The sequence below is a fragment of the Xenopus laevis genome, chromosome 8S (assembly GCF_017654675.1).
Source record: "Xenopus laevis strain J_2021 chromosome 8S, Xenopus_laevis_v10.1, whole genome shotgun sequence".
Taxonomy (NCBI): domain Eukaryota; kingdom Metazoa; phylum Chordata; class Amphibia; order Anura; family Pipidae; genus Xenopus; species Xenopus laevis.
Genome location: NC_054386.1, coordinates 28,073,289 through 28,090,362, shown reverse-complemented (window position 1 = coordinate 28,090,362; position 17,074 = coordinate 28,073,289). Strand labels below are relative to the sequence as shown.

The window sequence follows — 17,074 nt, the reverse complement described above, 5'->3', positions numbered from 1 at the left end:
TTTCTATCACAAATTGAGTTTTATTCACTTCATAGAATAAATGCACAGCACAATATATAGCAAATCATAGGGAAAAAATCCTGTAGAAAAACAAAAAAAACAACAAATGAAATCTTGGCGCTTGTGGATTTAAAGGCAAAACGCAGGATTGTGGTACAATGACAACGTGGGCCATCATATTTATTAACCATGGATAAGAGCATTGGACAATGTAAGAGAGACCCAGTGAGCTGTGGGATAGCTGGTCTTTTACACTTAAAGGGATAGTGTCACTGTAAAACATGTTTTTCTTTCAAAACCCATCAGTTAATAGTGCTGCTCCAGCAGACCTGCACTGAAATCCATTTTTCAAAAGAGCAATTTTTTGAAATCTGACATATTGTCAGTTTCCCAGGTGCCCCCAGTTGTGTGGTTTGTGCTCTGATAAACATCAGTCACTCTTTACTGCTGCACCGCAAGTTGGAATGATATTTTGCAGTGATTTTCTGTAGAGACCATGAATCCTCAATCAGGGAAAGTTAATGTTACTGTTACATTTCAGGTAAGTGCAAAAGCTGATATTGCCAGGAATTCGTTATGGGGACATACTTGGGGACAGCTGAGAGCCACCTTAACAAGGTTACAGATACAAGACAGCCATCCATAATCTGCACCCTAATTAACCTTCTACCGGGGCTTTCAGGGGTATCTAGAAGAGCCAAGCGGTCTTTATTTTCCATCTACTTGTTACTGCGCCACCCGCTGGGACAGACCCTCAGTTAGGAAAACCGTCGCCATAAATACAATGATTGACAAATGTACCACATTCATCAAATTAACCAGATATCTCGCTTGTGTCCTTCTGGCTGTCGTGGAACTCCCTGTGTCCCATGAGTAAAATCTTGCGTTTGTTGCCACAAATCACAAAAAGAGTCCTCTTAGCGACTGAATTCCATAAAGCGTCACCAGTTCTTATTGTCAAATGTTGACATGGTATAGTCGGCCATTGGGTAACCCTTCCATGGCCAACCGAAGATCGTGAGCACCATTTTATCACTGCTCTCTCCCCAAGCGCTACACAAGCGGAATAAGAAGTGCATTGCAAAATAAAGTCAGGTTCCCTGAAAAAACATTACGCCATGAAATGTTCTTCTGAAAGGAAGCCATGAGGTGTCTGTGTATGGTTCTCACCAGGAGATACAGATGAAGCCTTCAAACTTTAGAGTAGGAGCACCAAATGCTTCACTGTAAACAAACTGTCATCTCCCTTCCTGAGAGAGAAGGTTTTAAAAATAAACTGCAAGATGAGAGGGGGACCCATGTAATCATTTCCGATATAAATAATGCAGGTCTTCCACCCTTCACCTGGGTGCATGTCCACAAAGAAATTCACAAGAGGAGGGGCCATGATTTCAGCTGTAGCACGTAGGACCCACAAAAAACCCAAACTGGTGTCCAAAGTCCCCGTCTTTTAACACAGCTAAGTCTCTGAGGGGAAGGAGGCTAAGGTCGGAAGGGGCAAAGTGGAGGAAAGTTCCCGTTCTGTTTGACGTCTCTTCCCACTGTAGCACAGAAAACACAAATTAGTATGTGTGAAACCACTATATGTCTATAGAAAAGTAGGACTTTTATCTTTTATACTGACTACAGTTGACTGAACATTTATTTCCTGAGAAGAGGCAGTTGGCTGAAATGAGCTGCAGGCAGTGATGTTCATGCTTATATTCTATAACGCCCATGTTTGTGTTAATTGACTAATATTTGATAGGGTTCCTTACCTCACAGCCCTGCAGAGTCACCAGAAAGCTCTGATCCCTGGTATCGGTCAGAAACTTCACGTTCTTGTCTTTTGCAGTGGAACCAGGCTGAGCTTGGCACATGTACCTCACCCCCTGATGGACAGAGCTGCTTTGTAACCTTAAGAAACGCAGCTGGACAACTCCTGTTTCACTGTACCCAAACTGTGGGAGATGAACGTTAGAGCATGCTAACACAGTCGGGCACATTGCCGAAGAAGCTGTACTCCATGACACTTACTGTGAAGCCCCCAGGGAGAGTGCTGTACCACTGGAAACCCTCTGAAGTCTGATAGTCCTGAAGCCAAGGTCTGACTGGGATCTAACAACAAGAAAAACATCTGAAGGTCCTGTAGAGGTTGCATGGAATGTAAGAATCTATAGGCTGGAGAAAGAATGTTCTTACTTGGCTCTCCTGAGGTATCAGACATGTCTCGCCCCCTGCAGTGAAGTTGCAGAACACCAGAAAAGAATCCTGTGGACTCCCCTGATTGGGATCTACATAGTAATGACCTAATGACACAGAACGGATAGAAAGCTGTTATAATTTCATTATGGCTACCAACTCCATAGATGAGAATCTTTTGTGGCTGCTCACCATCAGACAGATGAGGTTGTACTAGCTGAAGTTCCTTACAGGTGGTAGCTGGATTTTCTTTGGAACCATTTGGTGGAGAGCGCAAGTGTTTCAAGTCCTCTTCCAAACGATGCATAAGATCCCAAGGTCCTTCTACACTTAAGGCACCGGCATGAGAAAAGGTCCGCTGAATTGGTTACAGAGGAACCATCAGATGGTGAAGGTTTTAATATGAGGGCAACAGAAATGGTAATGTTTGTACAGTCAAGCTGGAGTTTACCAATCGGTTTTCTGCAAGCATACCTTTAAACTTTGGGCTTTTATGTTTAGAGAAGGTCCTGGGAGGCCAGGCGCACCAGGAGGCCCCTAAAATGTAAAGTGTTTACTTGTTCACAAGCAACCAAGAGAACATAGCTATAAGTGTATCCATTGATGATCTACTCCAGATCTATGGTAAAATCTAAGACGTGGCACATTGTAGTAATAGGTTGCTTCTTACAATGGCAGACACAAATGGGTGTGTTTACTGTATATTTACCAATGGTCCAGGTGGCCCTCTAGGTCCTTCTGGTCCAGAGAATCCTTTAAGTCCCTGAATGTCACAAACATGCAAAGAAAATAAGAAAACAAGTCCAGTAGCCATTTCAGAAACTTAAATAGACCTCCTTTAACCTTACCTCTAACCCTGGTGGTCCCTTAAAAAAAGAAGAAAGAGTAGAAGTGAGAACAAGTTTTAAATATTTTTTGTAGATGTTCCTGGTTTTGTGCATCGTTCTAACTTACTGGTGCACCTTGGGGTCCAGGTAAACCTTGAGGGCCAGATAGCCCTTCAATTCCCTAGAATGAAAAGACTGAAGTCACATTTTTATTTTATAATATTTCAGGTTTGGGGATAAAAGTTACATGTCAATCAAATTCATTCTCAACTGTTCATGAGAAAAACTGGGCAAATTGCATCAGTAACTTGTGTTTTTATTTTCTCACCTGCAAAATCTAATATATCTGCCAGTACAAGAGCTCCAGGGCAATAAATGTCCCAACTAGGGATACATGGAATCCAGGAATCGGTTTGGGATTCGCCCGGGATTCTGCCTTTTTCAGCAGGATTCGGATTCGGAATCCTAGTGCCTGGCCGAACCGAATCCTAATTTGCATATGTAAATTAGGGGCGGGTTGGGAAATTACACAACTTTTCATCACAAAAGAAGAATTTTTTCCTCTTTTTCCTTTCCTGTCCATAATTTGCATATGCAAATTAGGATTCGGTTCGTTAATTGGACGAATCTTTCACCAAGGATTCGGGGATTCAGCCGAATCCCAAATAGTGGATTCGGTGCATCCCTATTCCCAACTTTACAGGTCCCACCTGCCTCAAGTACATTGTTTCAAAATATATATATTATATATAATGGAAAATATGAATCTTTTGTTTTCTAGCAGCCCACTCTTTGGTCGAAGCCTATCTTAATACCTGCTCCCCTTTGCTCCCTAGAAGTCCATGCTCCCCATTGGGTCCTTGTTGACCCTGGAGGAAAGAGAGAAAACACAGGGAAATACATAAAATAATCCCACACATTTGTAAACCAGTAATAAATAATCATAACATATCTTTGTTACTAAGACAGGATTTGATAATGTTTTGTATTCACCTTCTGCCCGTCTTCTCCTTGTGGTCCTATTGGTCCATCCAAGCCTAGCTCACCCTAGAAAAGAAGAAATGCCCGCTCTTATTAGTGGGGTTCATCTTGGTATTGATGATGGCTTTTCCATTATGTATATATTTCTACAGGCCAGGGGAAACCACTTAAAGCACCAAGGATTCACTCTAGCTGTGAAATCCCCATTAATTTACCACCCCTGTCCCAGAGGCCAATGTAAAGGGAGAAGCTGCAACCAACCTATGGATTGTGACTATGGGGCATGTTTACTAACATTGGAGATAAATATCTGGAGAGATTTCTGGAGATGTTGCCCATAGCAACCAATCAGATCTTTGCTTTTGTTTTCTAACATGGCTGTGGCTGTTTAAATCTAATTGCTGATTGGTTGCCATGGGCAATATCTCCAGAAATCTCTCCAGATATTTATCTCCAATGTTAGTAAACATGCCCCTATGGGAGGGCGGATCCAAGATGGCGACCTGAGCAGACGTGTCTGTTAGCTGCTCCGTGCCTGATAGATTGATCCTGTACTTATCCTGGGCTTTGTGGCTGATTTACGGATTACAAAACTCACTAGAAGCTGCCTCTCATCATGGGCAAATATGGGCCAAAGCCTGGTGCCACGCGCATGGACAAATATCTCTGCCCATCCCAGCCAGCATCTGAGCCAGACGCCGACCACGAGGGCGCGGAGGCCTGCCCGCCAACAGCGACTGGCGACGGAGCTGATCCTCAGCCATCGGGCCCCTCCAATGCTGACCTCCTCCGTGCGATTAAAGACACGCACGCCAGCACCACCAACCAGCTGGATACAATAAAAATTGAAATCTCACTTATTCGGCAGGACGTGCAGAACCTGCGCGAACGCACCACTGAAGTGGAGAGTCGCGTCTCCGCGTTGGAGGACACGGTTAGGCCCTTACCTGCTGAACTCTCCCGCGTTGCCAGACAAATTGCGGAGGTCAATGCCAAGAACGACGATCTTGAAAATAGACTTCGCCGGAACAATCTCCGCCTGATTGGCCTACCTGAACGGGCTGAGGGCCAGGCTCCGGAGAGTTTTATTGAAGACTGGCTGCGGGACACATTTGGAGCAGAGGTGTTTTCCCCCATGCTGGTGGTTGAGAGGGCGCATCGAGTTCCAACTAGGCCTCTACCACCTGGAGCCAATGCTCGGCCTTTGATAATGCGCCTTCTCAACTACAGGGACCGAGACGCAGCGCTGATGGCGGCACGCAAGAAAGGCCAGCTTGTATATAACGGATCACCGGTCTCCCTGTTCCCGGATTACTCCACCATTGTGCAAAAACAGCGTGCATCGTTTGTCGGGGTGAAACGGCGACTACGCTCCCTCGGCTATACCTACTCAATATTGTTCCCTGCCAAGCTTCGGGTGATAGATGGCGTATCTTCTCACTTTTTCAACACCCCGGGAGAAGCAGATAAATGGCTCGATGGGCGACGACAACGTGATCCCCCTCACAACGCCCCCCATGAGTAGCGGGCCTGAAACTGCTCTTCCCGCTTGGTGAGTGTTAACCTGCATTGGGCCCTGCTTGAGTTGTCCCAAGAGGGCCGCCATTTTATTGGGCGCAGCATCGCACCTTAAGTTATTCTCTGCAGTTGGGCTTTGCTTAGTTGCCATATTTGGGTCCATATTGCACTCGGCTGGATCCCTACATCACCCTTCATTGGATTGCCGGTTTTGGTTACCCTGGTTCATGGGATACCTGCTTTTTCAATGGATCTTCCAGATACCATGTGTGCCTTTATGTCTCGGAAGGTTGATGGAACTTTACAAATTGCTGGGCACCTGCCCGGGAGCTTAGCCCTTGGTTAGGCTGTGATTTTGAGCCCTAGCTACTTCGCTATTCAGTTGTGCTCCTATTAATGGTCCCCCTGCTTACTCAACTACCATTGACCCTGCTCCACCCGCTCATCTGGGAACTATGACCTTCCTATGCTACGTGGGATGCCCGCTCTGTCTAACAGCGGAAGCAGGGGGGGCCAGTTTGGTGTGCCCCATGCGGGTCGGGAACATTATGGCTGTTTGAGTTTTTCCGGTTGTGGTTTTTTATACACAAGGCCATGCTATTATGGTACGGACAGTTTGGATTGTGACTACATCAGCAGGCGTTTCCTGCTGCCTTTCCTCCCCCGAGGAAGTTCCTAAGGTTCGGGGTCAAGGCCCTCCTAAGTTTTTGAGGCTGGGCAGGGGTGGGAATGGGTTTTCATGGGTATTGTTGCTTTACACTATTTCCTTTTCTCTGGTCTTTTCTTTTTTTCTTTCTCTTTCTTTTGCTTGCTGCAAGACACATGCATGATAATGTTAGAATTGCTGATTCAGGATTTGATGTCTGTACTAGTATCGTATTGCTATGCTCTGGTTGTATGCTCCTGGTATATTGCCCCGACTCTAAATGCAGAATAGAACTATAGTCTCCTGGAATGTCAGGGGTCTGAACAGTAAATTTTAATAGAGCTCTCCTCTTTGATTACATTAAAAAGTATCGGCCAGACATCTTGATGCTGCAGGAGACACACCTCACTGGTCAGAAATTGCTCTCGCTTAAAAGGCAATGGGTAGCACATGCTTACCACTCACCTTTCTCAAGCCATTCCAGGGGTGTCTCACTACTAGTTCGGAAGGGGGTACTCTTTGAATTTCTAGACATTCGCTCAGATTTTTATGGGAGGTATATTGTGTTGCACTGCAGACTAGACAATCGGTCCTTGACTCTAGTGAATCTATATTGCCCACCCCCCTTTTCACTTACTCTATTGGAACATATTTATAATATCCTTGCCGCATTGCCGGCAGCTCCGGTGTGTATCTTTGGCGATTTTAATACCACTTTGGATCCTTCGCTCGATAGACTGGGTACCACAGCCGGCTCCAGTGCCGGTTTATCTAAATGGGTTGAATCATTGGCACTACTGGAGCTGTGGCGTTGGAAACATCCGTTAGAACGGAAATATTCCTGCTAATCTGCTAGCTACGGGTCCCTTTCACGTCTGGATATGGCCTTGGCGTCTGCGGACTTTGCCCAACTAGTCGCTTCTGCTGAGTACTTACCAAGGGCGTTTTCAGACCATGCCCCACTTATGGTGACACTGCTCTCTACTCCAGATAGTGGTCACTCTACCTGGAGACTAAGTCCTTTGTGGCTCAGCCACCCCGTAGTTAGGGAACGGGCGAAAGCAGAATACCTCAATTATTGGTCTCTTAACGAGGGTTCAGCATCCCCTGAAATTCTTTGGGAGGCATCCAAAGTGGTAGCTAGGGGGGTGTTAATTAGTGAAATCTCAGCGGCCAGAAAGCAGAGTAAATTTGATGTTGAGGCAGCACAAGTTGCCCTAGAAGAGGCAGAGGAGGACTATAAGAATGTCCAGTCTGTCCCGAATCGATCTAGATTAACCCAAGCCCAGAGGAATCTTGAGCTGGAGCAGACCAAAATAACCAGGAAACGGCTGCTATACACTTCCCAAAGGGTGTTTGACCAAGGGGACAAGGCTGGGAAGCTCCTGGCCAGATTAGCGAACACCAGAACCACTCAAACACTTATCCCCAGGATCAGGGATGCGGGTGGTGCCCTGGTTACTGACCCCCGAGATATCCTGGCCTGTTTTGCCTCTTATTATGAAACCCTGTATAGTTCTAAAGTCTCATATAATGGGGAACAACTTAGTACCTTTCTGAACTCTATTGATTTCCCTACCTTGACATCGGAGGAATCTAGTTACCTCGATACCCCTATTACAGAAAGGGAAGTGGCTGACGCTGTTGCGTCCTTGGCGGGTGGGAAGGCCCCGGGAGCTGATGGCTTTCCGTCGGCCTGGTACGCTCTTCATGGCATCCACATAGTACGTCATCTCCATGCTACCCTTTTGAGTTCAATTGAGTCTGGCTCCTTGCCCCCCTCGTTTCACAATGCTATTATAGTCTTGATTCATAAAGGGGACAAGGATCCAGAACTCTGCGATTCATATCGTCCCATTTCGCTCATCAACTCAGATGCGAAGGTCTTCGCAAAAATATTAGCGACCAGGCTGATGAAAGTCATTACCTCCATTGTCCACCCCAATCAATCCGGATTCATGCCCGGGAAATCCACTGCCACTAACCTTAGGAGAGTATTCACCCACATACAGACTACTCATGACAATAGCGGGTCCAGGATCATGGTTTCGCTTGACGCAGCCAAGGCCTTTGACTCTGTCGAGTGGCCCTTCCTGTGGGAAACACTCAAGAAATTTGGCTTCGGCCCACGTTTTGTATCCCTGATTCGGCTGTTATATCAGAAACCTTCGGCCCAGATAAAAATAGGAAATCTGCTCTCCCCACTCTTTCCCCTTTCACGTGGCACTAGGCAGGGTTGTCCACTCTCCCCCCTCCTCTTCGCTATTGCCATAAAACCACTAGCCCTACTTATACGACAGAATGAGAACATACACGGTTATAGGACTGGTCCCCTAGAGGATAAACTGGCCTTGTACGTGGATGACCTTCTCCTGTTCCTAGCGGATCCGCAGGCCTCTCTTTTAACAGCTTTACTGACACTTCAGAAGTTTGGGGTCTACTCAGGTCTGGTCATTAACAATGATAAATCGGTCATTCTCCCACTGGACACAATTCCTGATCCACCTAGTACTACTCAAGGCCTTCAGTGGGTGTCCAAATTTAGGTACCTTGGGATATTCATCACATCTGATTCATCCATGTATATCGCTGACAATATACAGCCTGTGCTTAGCCAGTTCAAGAGTGCTATGGGGGTTTGGGCTACTCTGCCTTTGACTCAGTGGGGCAGAGTGAATTTATTTAAGATGATCTATCTCCCTAAATTCCTGTACAAGCTTCATAACTCCCCAATCTGGATCCCCAAATCTATCTTTCAAAGGATCAACTCAATCCTTATACCCTTTTTATGGGCCAATAAGGTCCCGCGTTTCTCATGGATAATGCTCACCGCTCCAATTTCTAAAGGCGGTCTGGCACTTCCAAATTTACACCTCTATTTTCTGGCAAGCCAAATGTATTATATGCACAGCTGGATACACATGGATGAAACGGATACGGGCACTGTGCTTCTGGCCCTTCAGCTAGGCTCATGGGAGGCATTTCCCTTATAGGAAACTGTGTGACTATGCAGCCTGTCCATCGACAATCACTACCCCGTTTAAGGCATGGACCCTCGCATGTCGTATAACCGGTCACCCCTCACTTGCTCAGTCCCCATTTACACCGCTCTGGGGTAATTCTCGTCTCCCTCACTTTAGGACACTACAGGATGTCCAATATTGGCCTGGATTGGGGGTTCGGACACTAGCCGATCTCCTTGTTGACAATATGTTTCCATCCTTTGAGCAACTACAAGCTAAAGTCGGTGGGGTTGGGATACAATTTTATAGGTTCTTACAGCTGCGCCATGCTTTTCATGCACAATTTGGCTCACTCCCCATCGAATACGCCTCCCCATCAGTCGCAACAGTGCTCCATAATCCACAAACGGGCAAGCTCACGTCACATCTTTATAGCTCTTTGATGGACTCTGTCCCTCCCCCCTTTGATAGAGCCAAACGAAAATGGTTGCTAACTATCCCCCACCTTGGTGATGAGCAGTGGGATGATGCTGTTGATGGTTTGTATCGAGATCTTATCTCGATCAGTGACAGGATGATCCAGTTTAAATTGATACATCAGTTGTATTGCTCCCCATTAAAATTGCAGAGAATGGGGGTGAGGTTGGATTTCGTCTGTCCTAAATGTCAAGGGCTTGATGCCTCCTTTTTCCACCTCATCTGGGAATGCCCCTTAATCCATGAGTTCTGGAAGGGTGTGCTACGCTACCTGGTCGATAATATTGCCTTCCCGAATGTCTGTAGCCCTGAGCTATGCCTATTGGGCCTAGTAGACGACCTTCTCCCGCTAAACAGGTCTAGAACGCTTGCTAAAACTTTACTCTTCTATGCAAAGAAAATAATAGTTATAAACTGGATGGGACATACTGTACCGACTGTGGACCACTGGGTCAACCTGGTTAATAAGATACTCCCTTCTGTTCGACTTACATATGAAGCCCGGGGTTCCTCTGGGAAGTTTGACGCGATATGGTCCCCCTGGCTAGACATTCATACTATTGAGGATGTGGGCAATTAAACTACTGTTTCAGCTACGGGTTTAGTTCCATCTTCTACTCCAGTTATCGTTGGGTCTGTGGAAGTGATGTTGGACCACTAACCCTCACTGTATTATGGAATGGAATGTATGTTAATTCGTGTGTCTTGTACAATGGTGCATACTGCTGTCTTGCACTTTCTTTTCTCTCTTCTATCTTTTCTTTTCCTTTTGCCTTTATTGTTTGTATTGAAAATGATAAATAAAAACTTTAAAAAAAAAAAACATGCCCCTATGTCTCAAACTTCTGTATGTCTACCTGCATACCAGGAAGAGTACAAAGGGTGAAACTCCTGTATATTGGCTAGAACAGCTTGGATTCACTTTATCTAGAGGAAGGTCCCCAGGTGATGCAGTAGCCTGCAGGTTTCATCCCTAATGGACTTACTTATTAAGGTGCCATACTCTCCAATAAAATGAACAAGAGGATGATATAGACTGGAAAAGAATGAAAAACCTTTGGACATGCTGCCCTAAAATCAAACACGGAAGGCCCTGGTGTAATGAAATGCCATCCTTCAAGGGGAACGTTACTGTAATTTTTGCAGTTGGTAGTTTGATATATCAAACATTTATATTTATTTTTATGATCACTTACCTTTATACCTATTTGGCCTGGATCACCCTTCATTCCTCTAAGTCCAGGAATGCCCTACAGAAATAGCAGGAAATGCTTACATTGTCCTTGCAGCATTCCACTGCCTTAAAACCACATACAACGTAGACTTACATATGGTCCTCTGGGTCCTTCAGGTCCTTCCGAACCCTTATCTCCTTGCAAACCCTACAACCATAATATATAAAACCATACATTCAATGAGAACCTATGGTTTTCACAATACTTGTAACTCCTAGTAAGGTATGCCAACATGATTATTTTTACCTTGTGACCTGCAGGTCCTCTTGGTGGCCTTGGACCTGCTTTCCCTCTTCTGCCCTGAAATTAAGGCAAGTGTTAGGAATGACTACCAAAGATTTACATGCACATGAAGAATATTCCTTACCGAAGACCACGGCCTTTGGAATATTTTGCTTAGACAGGGGATGAGCAGAACTCAATAGGAGAAGAAAGCCTTAAATAGATGCATGCAGCTTGATGGGTCAGTAACCCTATAAACACTCAAAGTGTTACTCGTGCCATTACCTTTCTCCCAGTATTCCCTGATCTGCCAGGACGGCCATCAATGCCACTGTCACCCTACAATAGAGAAATAAATTGAACATCTTCAATTAAAAACCATACTGTGTTGCTAAACATCACTTGTAGGAGATAGTACCTTTTTTCCCTTCTGCCCATTTTTTCCTTCTTGTCCTGGATTTCCAGGGGGCCCCTGAGAGAGACAAAAAAATCAGACCATACAACACAAGCTTTAACATGGTCATGGTTCATTCAGCAGTAGCTGAGGTTCAGTTCTACAAGCCTACCATTTTCCCAGGCACCCCTTGTTCTCCCAGTTGCCCCTTTTCTCCTTGTGGCCCCTTAAAAAAAAAGAAAAAGTAAAAATGGACTGTCTGGAAAAGAAATGTTAATGAGAAATGTCCCAGTGCAATATGGCCAGTTCCTTGTCACTCTGGGGAAGATATTTTCTATGCAAATAGGAGAGGAGTCAGGATGGGCAATCACTTCCTTCATGTATACTGATGTTAGTTCCCTGGCTGGTGGAGGGGTAACTGTTGTAGATAATGTTGGTTCCTTGGCCAATTACAGCAGAAGGTTGGGGAAGGAATGCAATGGGGATACACAGTCACTTCCTCAAAACTCAATAGATACAGCTGGTGCCCTGGCTGTCACTTTCCATTTAATCAGCTAAACTCTAGGTAGCAATTATTTAAATTAATAGTTGAACTTGACATGTATATCTTCTTTTCTACTCTAACTACTATGTATGGGAATGAACTGCAAGACTGTTGCTACCTTGGCCAGTCTTATTTTGATACTTACTTCTATTCCTGGTGCCCCTATTAATCCAGACTCCCCGGGAGGACCAGTAATTCCCTGTAAAAACATGATCCAACCTCATGAATTATTTACCATATTTTTATTATTTAGATCATAACCTATTCTCCATTGAATTCTGTTGCATGCCTTGTATTAGTGGCTTCTAATATCCTTATTATTTATAGTAGGTAGGGGGTACATGATCTTGTATAATACATGAGTGATACTCAGAGTTCCCTGTATAACTTGCAACCTTGTGCCTTTATATGGTCACAGAACCCCTCAGTGACTTCTAATATCCTTATCATTTACAGTAGGGGGTACATTATCCATTACATGAGTGATGCTAAGAGTTCCCTGTATAACTCAGCCTGTAGCCTTGTGCCTTTATATGCTCACAGAACCCCTCAGTGATTTCTAATATCCTTATCATTTACAGTAGGGGGTACATTATCCCTTATAATACACGAGTAATACTCAGAGTTCCCTGTATAACTCAGCCTGCAGCCTTGTGCCTTTATATGGTCACAGAACCCCTCAGTGATTTCTAATATCCTTATCATTTACAGTAGGGGGTACATTATCCCTTAAATGAGTGATGCTAAGAGTTCCCTGTATAACTCAGCCTGCACCCTTGTGCCTTTATTTGGTCACAGAACCCCTTAGTGACTTCTAATATCCTTAACATATATAGTTGGGGGTACATGATCCCTTATAATACATGAGTGATACTCGGAGTTCCCTGTATAACTCGGCCTGCCGTCTTTTGCCTTTATATGGTCACAGAACCCATCAGTGACTTCTAATATCCTTATCATTTACAGTAGGGGGTACATTATGTCTTATAATACATGAGTGATACATGAAGTTCCCCACTTTACATGTATATTAAGGTAAACTGCTCAGAGAATCACACAATGAGTAAGTTTACATTAATTACATGCAATATAGTGCAACTTTGTAATAGCTGCAAAGATTTCACATTGTCTTATTTATTGACCCTGGACAGAAGTTACCATGACTCCTGGCTCCCCAGGGCTCCCATCTTCCCCTGTGAGTCCTTCTTGGCCAATAAGACCTTGTGGCCCTTGGTTTCCTTTAATGCCTCGTAAGCCCTCTGTTCCCTGCAGGAGGTTAAAATGTAAGATTGGAGCCCAAAATACTATGTTTTAGAATCTAGACTATACATTAATTTACTTACTGGCCACCCAGTCTGTCCTTCCTCTCCCTTCTCCCCTTTCTTTCCAGGTAGACCCTAAAATGACAAAAACATTTCACTGTAAGGGCAGAGAATGGAAGGGGACACTTCAGTGTTCAGTGGTCACAGAGAGTGCAAAATCCATGTCTTCAGCAGCCAAGGAATCTCCACTCTGAGATACTGTCCAGTTATATTCTATAATTCACACTGTAACAGGACCTTCTTCTTATAGCCACAAAGGGTCATGTTTTTGTCTGAGGGCAGTTTTCCAGCCAACCTCAACCAGGCCAGCTCCCGTTATATCAATAATCTGCCGGTATCCCATTTGAGACATGTTCTTTTCTCTCCTATACTTACACATGCTTATACTTCACCCCTATACTCACCATTTGCCCAGGGGGGCCCAGTTGACCAGTCTCCCCAGTGGTACCAGTTTCCCCCTGCAAAAATAAGTATTGTGGAACTGCATGTACAATACAAGTACAAAGTGGTCAATAGCAGAGTATAATAGCAGGGAACCAACCTTCAAACCTTGGGGCCCATCATGACCTGGGACTCCTTGTTTGCCAACATTTCCCTGCAACAAATAAAAAGCAAAATAGTTTGTCCATCATCAATTACTCCTTAGGCCACCTTGACAATTCCATTTTTGGATGCATAAGTAAAAACCCCTCTGCAATAATGACTAGTAATAAGACATCCTTTTCTGCAATCTTGAGTAGGATCTTGAGTATCATGAGAATCATGGGAGCTGTTGCTATTAAGCAGCTGGACAGTTAAAAATAAAATTACCATTTGTCCCTGTAAACCAGAAGGTCCTGTAGATCCAATCAATCCTGTTGGTCCCTAGGAAACACAAAAATGCACACAGGTGAGAAACTTCAGTTTATCTGTAAGCTGAGTTATGCCGCGTAATACACTCTTGATCTCATGAGTGGGTGGAACTTTGAGATCTAATAAGCGACATAGTTGGATTGTGGTTTGTGTGCAAAAAGTAAAATTCTCAAATTCTCAGACTTGGTAGCTGCCATTAGTTGTAGCCCTGGCATAATGAGTACAAGAAACAATGGCAAAAGTCCCTTTTCTATGGTTGATAATTGTTACTTTTTATGTTTAAATATTTGTTTTGAGACAAATTTTAGAAATGTCTCCTTTAATCCGAAGACATTCATGGTGCTCACCAGAGGTCCACTCAGGCCTTTGTCCCCCTTTTCACCACGACTACCTCGTTCTCCTATAATACCACTTGGTCCTGGGTTTCCGGTAGCACCAAGTGGCCCTTTGTCTCCCTGGTGCAAAAAGGAGGTGATTACACTACAGCCAGAGTTGCCAACCCTTCCATAAACAGAGCATACACTCACCTTTTCTCCTTGAAACCCGGGGTCTCCAACATCTCCTATTTCCCCCACATCTCCCTAAAATAATATATAGATATATGAGTAACACATTTCTACTGGATATTTATATCTGTCAAGCTCTTTAAAAAAATTACCTCCTTCCCTGGCTCCCCTGGGGATCCCACCAAGCCCTGCAGTCCTTTGTCCCCTTGGTCTCCTACAGGTCCGTTTTGACCAGGATTCCCTGGAGGACCAGAATCACCCTGTGGGTGAGCACAAACACATAAAGAGACTGGCACCCAGTGGGATTCCATCCACTATTTCTGCATATTAGAGGTTTAGGAACAGCTCTGTTATTGGTGTAATGCCCTTACCCACTCTAAGCAGCACTACATTGAAAAGCATGGTCAAAGCTTATGAAATATAGAAAAGTCAAGGTTTACCGACATACAAACCTGATCTCCTTTAAGGCCAGCTGACCCTTCATTTCCAGTAGAACCAGGCTCTCCCTACCAAAAAGGAATGGATGTCTGAAGACATGGTATTGCCATTCTACGATCACAACATACAACCAGAACCCTTAATATAGCCCATATATAAAATGTAAGTTGTGTTATGCCTCAGATTGGCCATTGCAACCCTACTCTTGTCTTTTTTTACATGTTTACATGGGATACTCAGGAAATTCATTTCTATTGCAGCATCAGCCACGTACCTGCTCCCCATCCAAACCGCTCACCCCCTGGTCTCCGACAGGCCCAATCACTCCCTAATAAAGAACAATGAAAATACATAAAACATATTGGGGCAAAAAGTATTAATATTAATATATATTAGTATTAATATTACCCTCAACCCCAACTGTAAATTTAGATAGGACGAGGGCTTCATACAACATGAATCAGAGCTGGGGCTCTCAGTAACAACAAAACAGGCTTCAGTCAGGGATGTCTCTGATCAGTGGCCCTCAAACTGAAGATGTAATTCAACTGCCAACTCACCTTTTCACCTTTTTCTCCTGGGGGTCCTTCAGCACCTGCTGCTCCCTCCCGACCCTGAAACACAGGGAAGCAGAAACATAAACCAGAACTAGAGCAGATCTAGGGAGAGAAGACTGAGATTCCATGACTACAATTAGAAAGAACTCCTGTTATATAGTTGAAGAAGACTGCCCTATAATTATTGCTCCTCTGGCACCCAAAGAGAAGATGAACATGTTTTTGTTAATAATAGGTACTTACCTGGTATCCTGCTGGTCCTGGGTCTCCCATATTTCCAGCAGGCCCAGGTTCACCAGGAGGTGCATCCTTTCCAGGTTCCCCATCTGGCCCAGGGTTACCAGGTGGGCCCTATTTGTCACAATTGATTAGTTTTACAAAAAGATACAGTAGGGTAAAGTAGGGTATCTGCAATTACATTGTCTACTTCAAGTACTAAAGTCGCAACAATAATTGGGGCCACCCATACATAACAAGATAGTCTAGCTTTCCTAATTGCAGAATGAGCAGATTTGTTCCAATCTGGAGACACACATGGTTGGTTCAATTAGCCAGATTTATCTGATGGTTGGGGGATCTGGCAATACATCATACACTGGCAGATGTGGTGCAAGAGGATGTGAACAGAAATATTTTACCACTTGGGGCACATTCACTGGCAGATAACAGTCTCTCTTTTTGCCCAGGGGCCTATAGATATGTAGAGCAACCGACAGAACCTAACCCCAGATATTATTATGGTGTGTGTGCTGGGCAGGTACAACCTTGTTTGCTAATCCACCTAGACTGGGCAATGAAATCAGGATCTCCATTACTTTGTCATATTTGTTTAGACAGCCCCTGGCAAGAGAGAAGAACTTATAGAGGGGTAGACAGGAGATAGAGTCCTGCATCGGGTACCCACAACGTGGTCGGGATTTGGGCAAAAAGTCCCCTATTCCTTGGCCACGTGGGCAGTCCTTGGGTATCCTGGCTGGGTAAACAACAAAGGTGTTGGGTTGATCCCTTCCACCCACCCTTGTAAAGTTCGTCAAGTTTTTAAATTTTTTTGGGAAGATTTGGCACGTTAGTGAAGTCACTTCTGGCCAAATGTGATGTCACTTCCGGTTTCAGTAGGCCTATTGTGGGTTGGGTAGCGGGTCAGATTTTGGGTTGCAAATTCAGGTTGCGGGTATGGGACGGGTATGGGTTTCAAAAAATGGACCCACGCAGGACTGTAACAGGAGACATCCATTTCTTTAGACAGGAACGCAATGGCCACATCCTCATGAGTTTAAATTATAATTACTGTGAAACAGAGGAGAGCTGGAGGAGAACTGACTTTTTTCCTATTGTTTCAAGAGTCAGAACCAGTGAGAATGAGGGATGAAAGGATATTGGCAAGCTGCTTAGATTTCATTGGGTTTGCATC

At 44.5% G+C, this 17,074-nt stretch overlaps 1 protein-coding gene across 4 annotated transcripts in view; it reads right to left on the bottom strand.

Moving 5' to 3' along the window:
• LOC108699891 (collagen alpha-1(I) chain) overlaps nt 1–17,074 on the bottom strand; it is a 97,706-nt gene continuing 80,632 nt past the window's right edge. For 3 of the 4 annotated variants that reach the window (XM_041575316.1, XM_041575318.1, XM_041575317.1), the window contains 29 exons: nt 15,907–16,014; nt 15,667–15,720; nt 15,381–15,434; nt 15,121–15,174; nt 14,821–14,928; nt 14,510–14,743; nt 14,121–14,174; nt 13,852–13,905; nt 13,715–13,768; nt 13,332–13,385; nt 13,147–13,254; nt 12,134–12,187; nt 11,617–11,670; nt 11,469–11,522; nt 11,336–11,389; nt 11,075–11,128; nt 10,922–10,975; nt 10,790–10,843; nt 4,002–4,055; nt 3,824–3,877; nt 3,136–3,189; nt 3,030–3,047; nt 2,891–2,944; nt 2,656–2,718; nt 2,374–2,539; nt 2,182–2,288; nt 2,017–2,097; nt 1,758–1,940; nt 1–1,541 (listed from right to left, as the gene is read on the bottom strand). In XM_041575316.1, coding sequence (XP_041431250.1) covers nt 1,392–1,541; nt 1,758–1,940; nt 2,017–2,097; nt 2,182–2,288; nt 2,374–2,539; nt 2,656–2,718; nt 2,891–2,944; nt 3,030–3,047; nt 3,136–3,189; nt 3,824–3,877; nt 4,002–4,055; nt 10,790–10,843; nt 10,922–10,975; nt 11,075–11,128; nt 11,336–11,389; nt 11,469–11,522; nt 11,617–11,670; nt 12,134–12,187; nt 13,147–13,254; nt 13,332–13,385; nt 13,715–13,768; nt 13,852–13,905; nt 14,121–14,174; nt 14,510–14,743; nt 14,821–14,928; nt 15,121–15,174; nt 15,381–15,434; nt 15,667–15,720; nt 15,907–16,014 — 2,298 coding nt within the window. In that variant the 3' untranslated portion in view covers nt 1–1,391. The remainder of the gene's footprint in view (nt 1,542–1,757; nt 1,941–2,016; nt 2,098–2,181; nt 2,289–2,373; nt 2,540–2,655; nt 2,719–2,890; nt 2,945–3,029; nt 3,048–3,135; nt 3,190–3,823; nt 3,878–4,001; nt 4,056–10,789; nt 10,844–10,921; nt 10,976–11,074; nt 11,129–11,335; nt 11,390–11,468; nt 11,523–11,616; nt 11,671–12,133; nt 12,188–13,146; nt 13,255–13,331; nt 13,386–13,714; nt 13,769–13,851; nt 13,906–14,120; nt 14,175–14,509; nt 14,744–14,820; nt 14,929–15,120; nt 15,175–15,380; nt 15,435–15,666; nt 15,721–15,906; nt 16,015–17,074) is intronic. The other variant, XM_018232552.2, reaches the window with a different exon arrangement.